Raw genomic sequence first — 12,111 nt, 5'->3', positions numbered from 1 at the left:
GAAGGAAAGGAAACTGGCACTTAAATGAGAGTTAGCTACTGTGGCTAACATTAAAAAGCTGTTTTGTAGAACAGGCTACGAGGCTCGTTCTTTTGTTTGTTTGTTTGAATGTATGTGACAAATTGGGGACATTTTTTATTTGTTAAAGGGGTTTGTGATATTGATCGCCTCCATGGCAGGTTAATCAGTTGTGGACAAAAAAAAAAAAATCATAAAGTGTAGGGGTCGTATTCAATACATGTAGAAATTTTCTGGTGATAATTGCATACAGGTCCATTTAGAGCAGTAAAGTACTAACTTTCCTCTGTTCTAGTTCATTCCTGATGGCTATCCCCCACTTCCTCAGTCCCAGCTGAGATTCAGAATCATGTGATTGCAAAAACCTGAAAAGGAAAGATATTCACTGGAAGATCCTGAAGGACTTATGAACATAAATGCCCTAGTAAAGGTATTACAAGAATAAATGTGTGTATATTAAGCCTATCAATGTTGTAAAATAAACAAAGGATAAATAATTTTGAATAAACAAAAGACACATTTTATTACATTTTAACTCAACACAGCCCTGTTGTATGTACAGTATATTACAGCCAAGTGTCCCTTTATGAAAGAAATATTTTATTATAGTTAGAGTTTAACACACTTTACTGTGAAGGGAAAAGTCTTGCCCTTTAAGCAGTGCATCAATCAATTTGGGGTCAATAAAAACAAGACTCTCTTATTAACTACGTAGCAACAGAAGTGTTTAAAAAGTAAGGTTTTAAAGCAGTCTGCTGATTCTGAACATTTATTTGCAGGACTGTTTTAAAGTCAAATTGGATTTCAGCCTGAATGGGTGCTGTTTGCCATGCAGTGTACAGGGGGCCAAGAGGAACAGTGTTGGTGAATTATCTGCTTGTAAATGGCTGGATGAATTTCATGTATTGCATGTTTAACATTATTTTAGCTTAGTAGTAAAGCAGGCACCCAGATACAGACGCTGGTCTTCAATGTACTGGTCATGAGATCGATTCCCAGTCTAGCCACTGTCTGATACATGTCTTCCCTCACTCTCTCCATATTCACCATCTCTCCTCAGCCGTGAAAATAAGGCAAAAAAATAATGAGTAGGTTGTATGACTTCAGAAACTCACATGGTGAAAGCAAAGAGCAATAAGCTGATTCCTCAACATCAGTTGTTTCCTTTTTCGAATTTGCTCATGCAAACTGACAGACAGCATCTGTAATTACATGGCACCAGCAGGCATGTCTGTCTGATATGTCTTCACTTTTTATTATAAAAGATAAAGACTAGAAAATTTGGCACTATGTTGACATTTAGATGACAGAGAGTATTATTTATGATTGAGTTGCTTGTTTGCATCATTGGTGATACTAAGTGTGCATGTATGAGAAAGACTGATTGAGAGTGATTTTGATGGTGTTTAGTTTTGAGCTGTGCAAATGATGAATATAGAATTATAAATGTGCTTTCCCTGTTTAATTCCTACAATATGAGCACATACTAGTGATCTTTGGTTCTGTTTCAGAATCAGTTCAGTCATACAGTGGGAGCTGATATTTCACCACCACATTTTTATAGCTGTACTGGGTATGCTTGGCCAAGGGATCTGTTATGTTCAAGAAGAAAAGAAGAGAAAATGTCCCTGATTTGTTTTGTAATTATGGTCTCAATTTGGTTAAATGCAACCAGCTGGATTTACACTTCACTACAGCACTTTTACACTGTAGGTTACACTTGGACCTATCCGTTAACACACTGACAGTGAAGGCTGCTATGTAGAGTGGCCATCAGTATTACTAATCCTATTTGTTTGCATCCATACAAATTCATGGGTCACATACAGCAGTGAGGACAAACTGGGGTTAAGTGTCTTGCCCAAGGACAGGAACTGGAGATTGAGCCTCTGCTGAGCCACAGTTGACCCCATAGCAGTGGGGTGCATTTTTCTGATGTGGCCGTCATTTAAAATATCTGGTAAATAAGCTATTCTTAAGAGATATCACATACCTGGTTTACTCCTCAGAAGCTAATCCCTTTCCTTTATGAAGCCATCTCAAATTAAAACTGCCACTACTCCTCACTGTCCTTCCTGCAGCTGTAAACTTAGCAAAACAGCTGTCACCTTGTTTACATAGAAAACAATCAAGAGACAGCTGCTATTGTCTGTAGCATCTCTATGGTAAAGGATCTAGTCTGGGTCAAAAGAGTGTAGCAGGAAGAAGCAACAAAAACATATGAAAGTGATTGTGAAGAACTCAGAACCAGATAGTCCTGTTTGGTGCTGCAGTTTGAATCAACTATTAAAGGCTTTAAATAATCTTTCTGGCCTTGGCTGGTCTTATAGAGACAGAAATGCATATCTGTGTATGAAATAAAGATGGAAAAGGCAAACAGCTCATCAGGTTTCATGGACACAGGGCAACAGGAAGCCAACAACATGTCAGGCTGAGGAGATGAGAGAAACAAGGGGTGGATGGAACGTCTGAAGCATAGATGGACATGTTTCAGATCACACAGTGGATGCATGGAGAGAGAAGTAAAGAGAGGACATAAAACAGGAGAGAAGAGGAGGGGGAGCTTGTTAGCATCATCGCTAATCAACCCTGACTGACATTACAAGGCTTTACCACATAATTGGATGGTATCCAGCTCTCACACATGGACTGATGTGTTACAACAGACATGTTTCTATTGGATATTCAACTACTCCTCATCTCCTGGCTGAAATAACACTACCACAGCTTCTTCTTCTACACTGGTAAAAGAAACCAATATTCCCACACACACATTCCTGTGAATGTAATGGTGTGTGTTTTAGAGGCTGTGTCATGTCAACCGGGGCCTGTTGCCCGTCTCCCTAGCATACTTTCACATCCCAAAACAAAAACACACGGGTCACCTCTCTCCGCCCTCATCTGTCCGTCCTGTCCATCACCAGCACCCGTGGGAGAGCTGCAGAGGCTGCTGCATTTCTGACTGACACTCGATCTGAAGATACATGTGAATGAGTTGTTGTGAGATGAGTTTGGTCTTGCTGTTGCGTGAATCATTGGTCTGCTTCATATTGAGGGCACTTAGGTTCATAGTACTTCAATCAGGACCACTTTGTAAAGAAATTCGCAGTTGTTAATATTTTAACTTTTTTAACAAATATAATGCATGATGAACCAGGTGTTTTAATCTGAATTTGACCAGTTTAGACTTGAAGTGGAACTAAAACTGTGACAGAACAAAAAGATGAAGGTATATCCTTCAAAATAAAAGCACATCATAAAATTTCCACCACATATATTTTTCCAAGCACACATCTGAGGCCCACTGAATATGGCTTTGTGACCAACTTTTGGGTCCCGACCCACCAGTTGAGAATCAATGGGCTTAGAGCACCTTAATTAAGGCAGAGTGAATGTATTTAGTCAATTGGAAGCTTAGTGTGAGTCAACTGGCCTGAGCTCATGCCATGCTCAACGTTTATGAATGCAAGGTGCATAATTATAAAATTGTTCATATCAGTAGTCATCACATAAAGTGTCATAAATCTATTTTTGTCTTCATTCCAACATAATGAATCCTGCTTTCTTTGCTTTTTTATTGTGACAGTTTTTATTTAGCACCACGTGCAGGTTTTTTTTTCAGCAGCTTCAATATATTTAAAAGGCTAATGGAAAACTTTTCTAGGGGATTTGTGCCCATGCATTCTAAATAGCATTAATGAGGTCAGGCACTGATGTTGGACTAAAAGGCCTGTCTCACAATTTCTGTTCCAGTTTATCCCAAAGGTGCTTGATGGGGTTGAGGTCAGGGCTTCAAGGTGACCAGTTAAGTTCTCCCAGACCAAACTCATCAAACCATGTCTTTATAGTCCTTGCTCTGTGCACTGGGGCACAGTTATGTTGGAGTAGAAAAAGACCTTCCCCAAACTGTTGCCACAAAGTTGGAAACATAGCATTGTTCAAAAAGTCTGGGTATACTGCAGCACTAAGACTGGCCTTCCCTGGAAGTAAGGGGCCTTGCCCAAGCCCTGAAGAACAGCCCCGAACCATTATCCTTCCTCCACCAAACTTCACAGTTGGTAAAATGCAGTCAGACAGGTAATGTTCTCATGGCATCCTTATAACCCAGATTTACCCATCTGACAACCAAACAGAGAAGCATGATTTACCTCTAAACAGAACATGTTTCCACTGCTCAACAGTTCAATGTTGGTGTGCTTTACAACGCTCCATCCAGTCTTGATGATGTGAGGCTTGCATGCAGCTGCTCATCCATGGCAACCCATTCCATGAAGCCCACCAAGCACAGTTTTTGCGCTTGCATCGATGCCAGTTGGAGTTCATAACTCTTCAGATATGGAATCAGCAGAGTGTTGGCATCTTTTGCACAGCATGTGTCTTAGCGGTCATTGACCCCATGGCTGTTGTTTCTCAAAACTTCCACTTTCTAATAATATCACTTACAGTTGACTGTGGAGTATCCAGCAGGGATGGACTTTCATTACCTGTCTTATTGCAAAGGTGACATCCATCACAGTACCACACCTGAAGTCACTGATCTCTTCAGAATGATGCATTTTGAATCAAATGTTTGTAAATGGAGACTGCATGGCTAGGTGCTTGGTTTTATTCACCTGTTGCAACAGGTCTAATTGACACACCTGGATTCAATAACTACCAGGTGTGGCCAAATACTTTTGTACATACAGTGTATATGGATATGTGAAACAGTCAGGTTACCACTGGCCTCAATGTGAAACAAATATTTAGTTGTGACAAGATCGGCAAGGCATTTTTCTTTAATCTGGTCCAATTAAATCGTTATTTGAAGGGCCAGATTCACAAATGTACTATGAATCATCTGAGAGATCCTCTAAATTAACCTGAAAAAATTTCTATCAAATGATGCATTCACATCTGAGCTGTTTGGTCCATTAGTAATGAAACTCTGGTGTGCTTTGTTGGATTGTTTTGTTCAGGATGATTTGAATACTTAAACTGTGAAGCACCAAACATCTTAACTCTTGACTGCCTGAAAACAGTGTCTCAGTGGGCTTCTAAGTATTTGGTTCACCAGTATATAAGAGGAAAGTCCAGAATGTGCCATTTCTGTGTAGCTGTGTTGCTCTTTTAGCAGCATCTTTGATCAGTTTGTGCATCTTTTAGCTATAATACCATAGCTGAGCTCTAAACTTGCAGTGATTGCTTTGACAGACTCACAGTCAGGAGTTACACTGCTCAACCTTGCTTGTGATTTGCCTTGAATTGAGGAGTCTTTTTAGTCAGCGAGGTTCATATATTTATCAATAACCCCCTCTGCTTTTATTTAATGCAGGATTATAACCTAATGAGGAAGAAACACTGATAAAAAGCGGCCCCTATCCTGGTTCATTTGGTCTGTCACTGTGTATCACAGGACATTGTCAGCTGTGAAGCAGCCCACTTGCAGGTCATATTGTCTGGTTGTGAGCAGGGGGTGATAGTAACAGCTGCTCTTGTGGTCTTGACAGAACATGTCTCAGCATTTTAAACTGGTATACAAGTTGCATCAGTATACAGGTGAATTTCAAAATATTAGCATATTATAGAAAAAGTGTATTTTTTCCTGCAATTTAATTCAAGAAGTGAAACTTCCATAGATTCATGTCATTGAAAGTGAAATATAAAAAGACTTTTTTGTTTTTGTATTAAAGATTACAGCTTACAGTTCATGAAAAAAATCTACTATCTGAAAATATTGGAATATCACAAAACATTAGTCCAAAATACAGAAATGTTGACCTTCAGGTAAATCATGCTCATTTATGCACTCAGAAATTTGTTGGAGCTCCTTTTACATGAATTACTACATCTATGTGACATGGCATGGAGGCGATCAGTCTGTGGCACTGCTGGGGTGTTATGAAGCCCAGGTTGCTTTGATAGCAGCCTTCAGCTCGTCTGATGTTTCTCATCTTCCTCTTGACATTTCCCCAGAGATTCTCTATGGGATTCAGATCAGACCAGTTGGCTGGCCCATCAAACATAGTAATGCCATGGTCAGTAAACCGGTTTCTGGTGGTGCTGGCTTCACTGTAGGCAGGTGCAGAGTCCTGCTGGAAAAGGAAATCAGCTCTCCATAAAGCTTCTTAGCAGATGGAAGCCTAAAGAGCTCTAATTTCTCCTGGTAGATGGCTGACAGCGTTGACTCTGGACTTGATAAAGGCCAGTGGAGCAGCAGCTGACATTGCACCCCAAACCATCACTGACTGTGGAAACTGAAAACACTGGACTTTAAGCACCTTGGATTCTGGGCTTCTCACATCCTCTAGACTCTGGGACCTTGATTTCTAAATGAAATGTAAAATTTGGTTAAATCAGAAAGCAGGACTTTGGACCACTGAGCAAAAGTCAAGTTCTTTTTCTCAGCCCAGGTAAAATGCTCATGATGTTGTCGGTGGTTCAGGAGTGGTTTGACATGGCACGTACAGTTCATTTCCTGCACCTGTCTGTGTGTGTGACTCTTGATCCACTGACACCAGTATCAGTCCACTCCTTTTGAAGCTAAGTTCTTGAATCTGTTTTGTTTTATAATCCTCTGAGCTCATCCCTGTTGCTTCTTCTCCTTATCTTACCACACTTTTCCCTTCAAGTCAACTTCCCATAAATATGCTTTGATACAGCCTCTGAGAACAGCCTGCCCTTTCAGCAATGGCCTTCTCTGCTTTACCCAGGTTGTCAAGGGTGACAATGACTGTCTTCTGGACATCTGATAAGTCAGCAGGGTGAAATGAACCAAAGTGAGAGACTGAAGGCTCAGGAAACCTTTGCAAATTGGACTTTTCAACAATATCCTAATATTTGAGATGGTGGGTTTTTGATATTCCATTGATCTGAGATGCACCTGTTGGGACAACTTTTTTGCTGAAATAATAATTTTTTATAGTGCATATTGTTCACTGGATTTTACTGTAGATTTGTAGCATTACCACATTTTGAAGATCAAAGTAGTGCCGAACTGTTGCGCCATGTTATGAGATGTCATTCCTCTCTGTATTGTTGTGTATTTACTGCAACATTAGTCCATGAGGTGGACCAATAAGGTGTGAATGCTGCTAGTGTGACTGGTTGTCTGCCTCTCCCTGTTAAAGGCTGCTGACCAGTACAGGGGGCCCCACCTCTAATCCAGTGTCACCCCCATGTGATCCTAAGTCATACAGTCAACGGATGGATGGTTCAGTCCTTACTATTTTCTGATATAACAGCCATCTGATCATCTCCATGAGAGAGAGAACTAAGAACATTTTTTTTTTCTCTTTTAATCAAATAAACTTTTGAGCAGCTTTCATGCAAAACTGCAAACGTGGCGCTCCCCTCTTTGACAGTCTGACATCTGCAGTGCATCCATCCACTATTGATGACTGATTGATTGATTGACTGAGTGAATGACTGAGTGACGATGTTCATCTCAGCATTCAGACTCCTGTCTCCACCTCAGCTTCATGCTCGGCCTCATCCATCCCTCTCAACACTTCGGCTACAGGCTGCAGATTAAAGCCGCTCTCATCTGGATCTCATCAGTTTAGGCCGGCCTCGTAGTTTTATAGGTTATTTTTCATTCGGGGGGGGGGGGGTCTCAGAGTGATTTAGGGTTACACTGCATGGAGGCTGGAGGAGAATAAAAGAAACGTGTTTTCTTGAGAGGGAAGTGAAGGAGGCAGCATGTAAATCCTCTACGGTAACAGCATGCAGGTTTCAGGACAGGAGTCTTTCTCCTTGTTATCCTGCATGTTTGATATCCATTGCATGACTATGCTGCTCCGTTTTAATGTGTGTAACATGTGAAGGATTGTTGTAGGATGGCCGGACGAGTGTCATTGCCAAACACCATTAATCAATTCTGGGAGAAATCGTTGCACAATGATCGTTGCACAATGATGAGTTGCAAAAGCTCTGCATCCAACAAACTGTTCCATCACAAACACAGAGATTTGAAAGAAGTCATTTCAGTGACAGTTATTAGCATCTGTTTTTAGTTGTTGATCTGATCGTGGTTTCAACAATAAAGATATGGGTTTGAATGCCATGCTGTCATGTTTGTTGAGATGTAACAGAGGACTTTTTAACTGTGGAGGAAAACAAGAGAGCAGAGAGTAGGCCCTCAAGGAGTTGGAGTGATAATCTGCTGAAAAGTTTAAAGAAGCTTTTTAATGAACTGATCAACTTCTTGCTAATAAATAATGTCTGCTTTTCATGTCATTTTTTTTAATGGAGGGTATAAGCAGACATGTATCCACACACTTTATTTTATTATGACAGTCAGAAAGCATTACTGTCTGAAGTGAAATGATGCTCAAATGATGATTACCTATGCACATCCATGAAACCAGCTCAGCCTAGCTCAGAGTTCTCCAGATTTGCCACTCTAGGCCCGAATATCAAAGTAACCAGAGGATGTTTTGTTTTCTAAATCATCAGAAAATGATCCTGTTATTATGAGAAATCAAGCTCATCTCAGTGCAATGAGAAAAATCAATCTGTAATGATAAGACAACCAGCTTCGTACCATTAGATGACAACAAAAATTAGGCAAGATCTCGAGAAAACAACTGAAATTCACTGCATGGAAAACCAGAACTGCTGCCTTGAGACAGAGATAGATAAGTTAAGATGCTGAGAAAACGACCAAACATTACTTGTCGTCAGAGGACAATGGAACTGCATTTGTAAATAATCTTGAAAACGTGACATCTCTTTATTTAACAGTGACTCTGGAGTTCTTATCCTGCTGTGAAAAAGTCTAATAAAAAATATTTTCTCTTTTCTTTCAGGAGGAAATGCTGTGACGGCTTTAGGTTTGTGATGGGCCAGTGCATACCTGAAAGTAGGTAAACTAGACAAACTTTCCTTTGATTTCAACCCTCAGATCTGAATCGCATGCTGACGCCGTTTCTCCTCTACAGCAGGTCATGGATTAAAAACACATTCATCTGATTACTAAATGTCTGCTCGCATTTTGTAATCAAACCTCAGGGTTTATAGACTTTGGTCAGTTTTAATCCTCCATGTTTAAAGAGTCATTACAGATAACCACCACAGCGCTGCACACCGAAATAAACAACACAACAGCCAAAACAGAAACCACCCACATTTTTGGCTCACAGAGCAGCCAAACTTTGAGTTACCATGCATGCGGGGGAAAAAACGAATTGTTTAAAATGGACTTGCATAATCATGATTGTAGACTTTGATGAACCAGTCTGACAGGCAGGTTTACTGTGTTTGCATGTATGAGTCTGTAGAGGAAGAGTCTGCCACTAGAGGGCACTGCTCCTCCATTAACTTAACATCTGTTGAAGGCTGGACACCAAACAATCCCAGGCAGCTGATGTGTCTTTCATTAATGAAGTTTCTCAACATTTTTAAATGCATTGAGAATTATAGTTGCTTATTTAGTTTATTTCTGATCATGTTTAAAACTATTTTTGTATAATGCAGTAAAATTCTTAGAAAGGGACAAATAAAGCATGATTATATGAGAAAGATGAAGCTCAACAACCAAAGAAGAGGCAAAAACATCAGTAGTGAACAAGCAAAAAAAATGAAAAAATAGACCAAATATGAATAAATGTACTACTGGATACAGATGCAAGTGCTGACAAATTATTACAAATTTTAATCATCATGAAGCTTAAGAATTTCTGCAGTTAATTATGATTTATCTCCCTATATTGAAATTCCTAAGTTTGACATGTTGAGCAGCTTTTGTTTTGTTTTTGGATTTTTAAAATAAGGATTATTGATTTCCTCTTTGGATACCTGCTTTGTTTTGAAAGAAAACAAATCACATTTTTTACCTTGTAAAAAGGAACTTATGGTCTAAATAGAATATAAAGAAACATTATGAAGGCAAACATTTGATGACATAAGGTTCAGATGACTTTTGACTTATCCACTGAGTTTTAAAAGAGTATTTTTTAAGTGCAATGAGACATTCAAAGGAGGAGTGATGGAGTCCCTGCAGTGGCATGTGATTAACTGCAATTGAAAAAAATATCTTTAAGGGCCTTTATTAGCTGTGATAAATGCATTAAGACTGACAATCCTAATAAATGCCACAATATCTAATCATTTATCTAAAGATTGTAAGGGACGGTGTACATTAATGAACATGGACATGTAAATGTGCCAGATTGTAACCATGGGCTAATTTCCATCCATAGTCCCTGGCAGGCCAACAGAAATTTCCATTAAAACCAGAACTGTTGATAAGAATCTTTACAGGTATTGTTATTATTACAGGTATATTTCTGTGTGTAAGGCAGTGATCCTGACTCATCTTCCTCTCTCTCCCTCCCTGTCTGTAGGTGTGGATGTTTGTGCAGCGTCACCCTGTGAGCAGCAGTGCACCGATAACTTTGGGCGAGTTGTGTGTACGTGTTACCCCGGCTATCGCTTCGACCGGGAGAGACACCGCAGCCACAAATCTCCCTACTGCCTGGGTCAGTTCACCCCCTTCATACCCCCTAGTTAAAGATGTTACACTCTAAATTTGATAGCCAAGGTTCTAATAGTTTTACATTTCATTTTCTCAACCTTTATTTCATTTTCAGTTTAGTTTTAAAAACTTGTATGCCAATTTGTTAATTTAAACTATTTAAAATCCTTACTTTTTGATAAATTTTATCAGTTGTATTGTTAGCTGTAGAGTTTTTAAAAGGTATATTGAGGCAGATATCACACCACTGAAAATTAAAAATATTCAAATGCAGCAATAAAATTGGCACATCTATTCAGAAAAAAAAATCAGTAGTGTCAATCAATAGCTGGATTTAATATCCACCAGTATTATAAATAATCTGGTGAGGACAGGAACCAAACACATTTACCATGAAATGTGATTTGAATTTTGCAAACAAAAAGCCATGTTAGTAGTCTAATTGTAAAGCTGTGTTTTGTTCTTCATTTGAGCAACAGGAATGTTTCGAGACAGTACAGTTTTTGCAGCAGTTTTGTTATCTTTTCTTGGCAGTAATATCCTTATATAACCCTGTGTTTAAGAACCACACAATGATTTTTATTTCCATTCATAGTTAATTCTATGGTATATTATCCAGAGCAGTCTTTATTGTATTTGCTCTGACCTAGGCTGCCCAGAGATAGAGTGCTGGTACAGTTCAAGTCTGGAGATTGGCTTGGCCATTCTAAAACCTTCCACTTCTTGCCTCTGATGAACTCCTTTGTTGTTTTGCCAGTGTGTTTTGGGTCATTATCTTGCTGCATGATGAAGGATCTCCTAATCAGTTTGGTTGCATCTTTCTTTAATTTGGCAGATAAAATGTTTCTGTAGACTTCTGAGTTCATTTCTGCTGCCATCATGTGTTACATCGTCAATTTAGATTAATGAGCCTGTCCCAGAAGAAGCCATGCCAGCCCAAGCCATGACATTACCTCCACTGTGTTTCACAGATGAGCTTGTATGTTTGGGATCATGAGCAGATCCTTTCTTTCTACAAACTTTAGCCTTTCCATCACTTTGGTAAAGGTTCATCTTTGTCTCATTAGTCCATAAAACATCCCAGAATTTTTAGTAGCCTCTGTAGTTCTGTTCATGAAGTCTTCTGTGAACAGTGATACCTTCACTCCTGCCCCCTGGAGTTTGTTGCTGATGTCATGCACAGTCGTTTAGGGCCTCGTGTTACAGTCCTCACAATGTCTCTGTCATCAACGGCTGCTGTTTTCCTTGGTCTACCATCTGTTACTGAGTACACCAGTGGTCTCTTTCCTCTTCAGGACATTCCTAATGGTTGTACTGGCTATGGCCAATGTTTGTGCAAAGGCTCTGATTTTCCATCTTCTCTAGGTTTCGCAGTTGCTTGTTTTTCGCTCACAGACAGCTCTCTGGTTCTACGCTGGTTACATCTCTAACTGTAAATCCAGTGAAAACCCAAATCTGAAACTGTGTGTAGACATTCAGCACTGTTTATATTTGAATCATCAATGTAATAGGACACACCTGGGCAACAAAACACACCTGTCAGTCACATGTTCCAATACTTTTGATCACATGAAAAATTTGATGGATTCAAACAAAAGGTATTATCTTTTAAGCTCTGTGTGAAATCCAGATGTAAA

At 39.5% G+C, this 12,111-nt stretch overlaps 1 protein-coding gene across 3 annotated transcripts in view; it reads left to right on the top strand.

Annotated features, from left to right (window-relative positions):
* Window positions 1–12,111, top strand: part of LOC121528145 (collagen and calcium-binding EGF domain-containing protein 1-like) — an 81,810-nt gene that overhangs the window by 57,529 nt on the left and 12,170 nt on the right. For all 3 annotated transcript variants that reach the window (XR_005993477.1, XM_041815551.1, XM_041815419.1), the window contains 2 exons: window positions 8,808–8,860; window positions 10,344–10,478. Coding sequence is in view for 2 of the 3 variants with exons in the window: in XM_041815551.1 (XP_041671485.1) it covers window positions 8,808–8,860; window positions 10,344–10,478 (188 nt within the window). In the remaining variant the exon portion in view is untranslated. The remainder of the gene's footprint in view (window positions 1–8,807; window positions 8,861–10,343; window positions 10,479–12,111) is intronic.

Source organism: Cheilinus undulatus, linkage group 1 (assembly GCF_018320785.1).
Source record: "Cheilinus undulatus linkage group 1, ASM1832078v1, whole genome shotgun sequence".
In the NCBI taxonomy this organism is placed as follows: Eukaryota; Metazoa; Chordata; class Actinopteri; order Labriformes; family Labridae; genus Cheilinus; species Cheilinus undulatus.
This window is presented reverse-complemented; position numbering and strand designations above follow the sequence as displayed.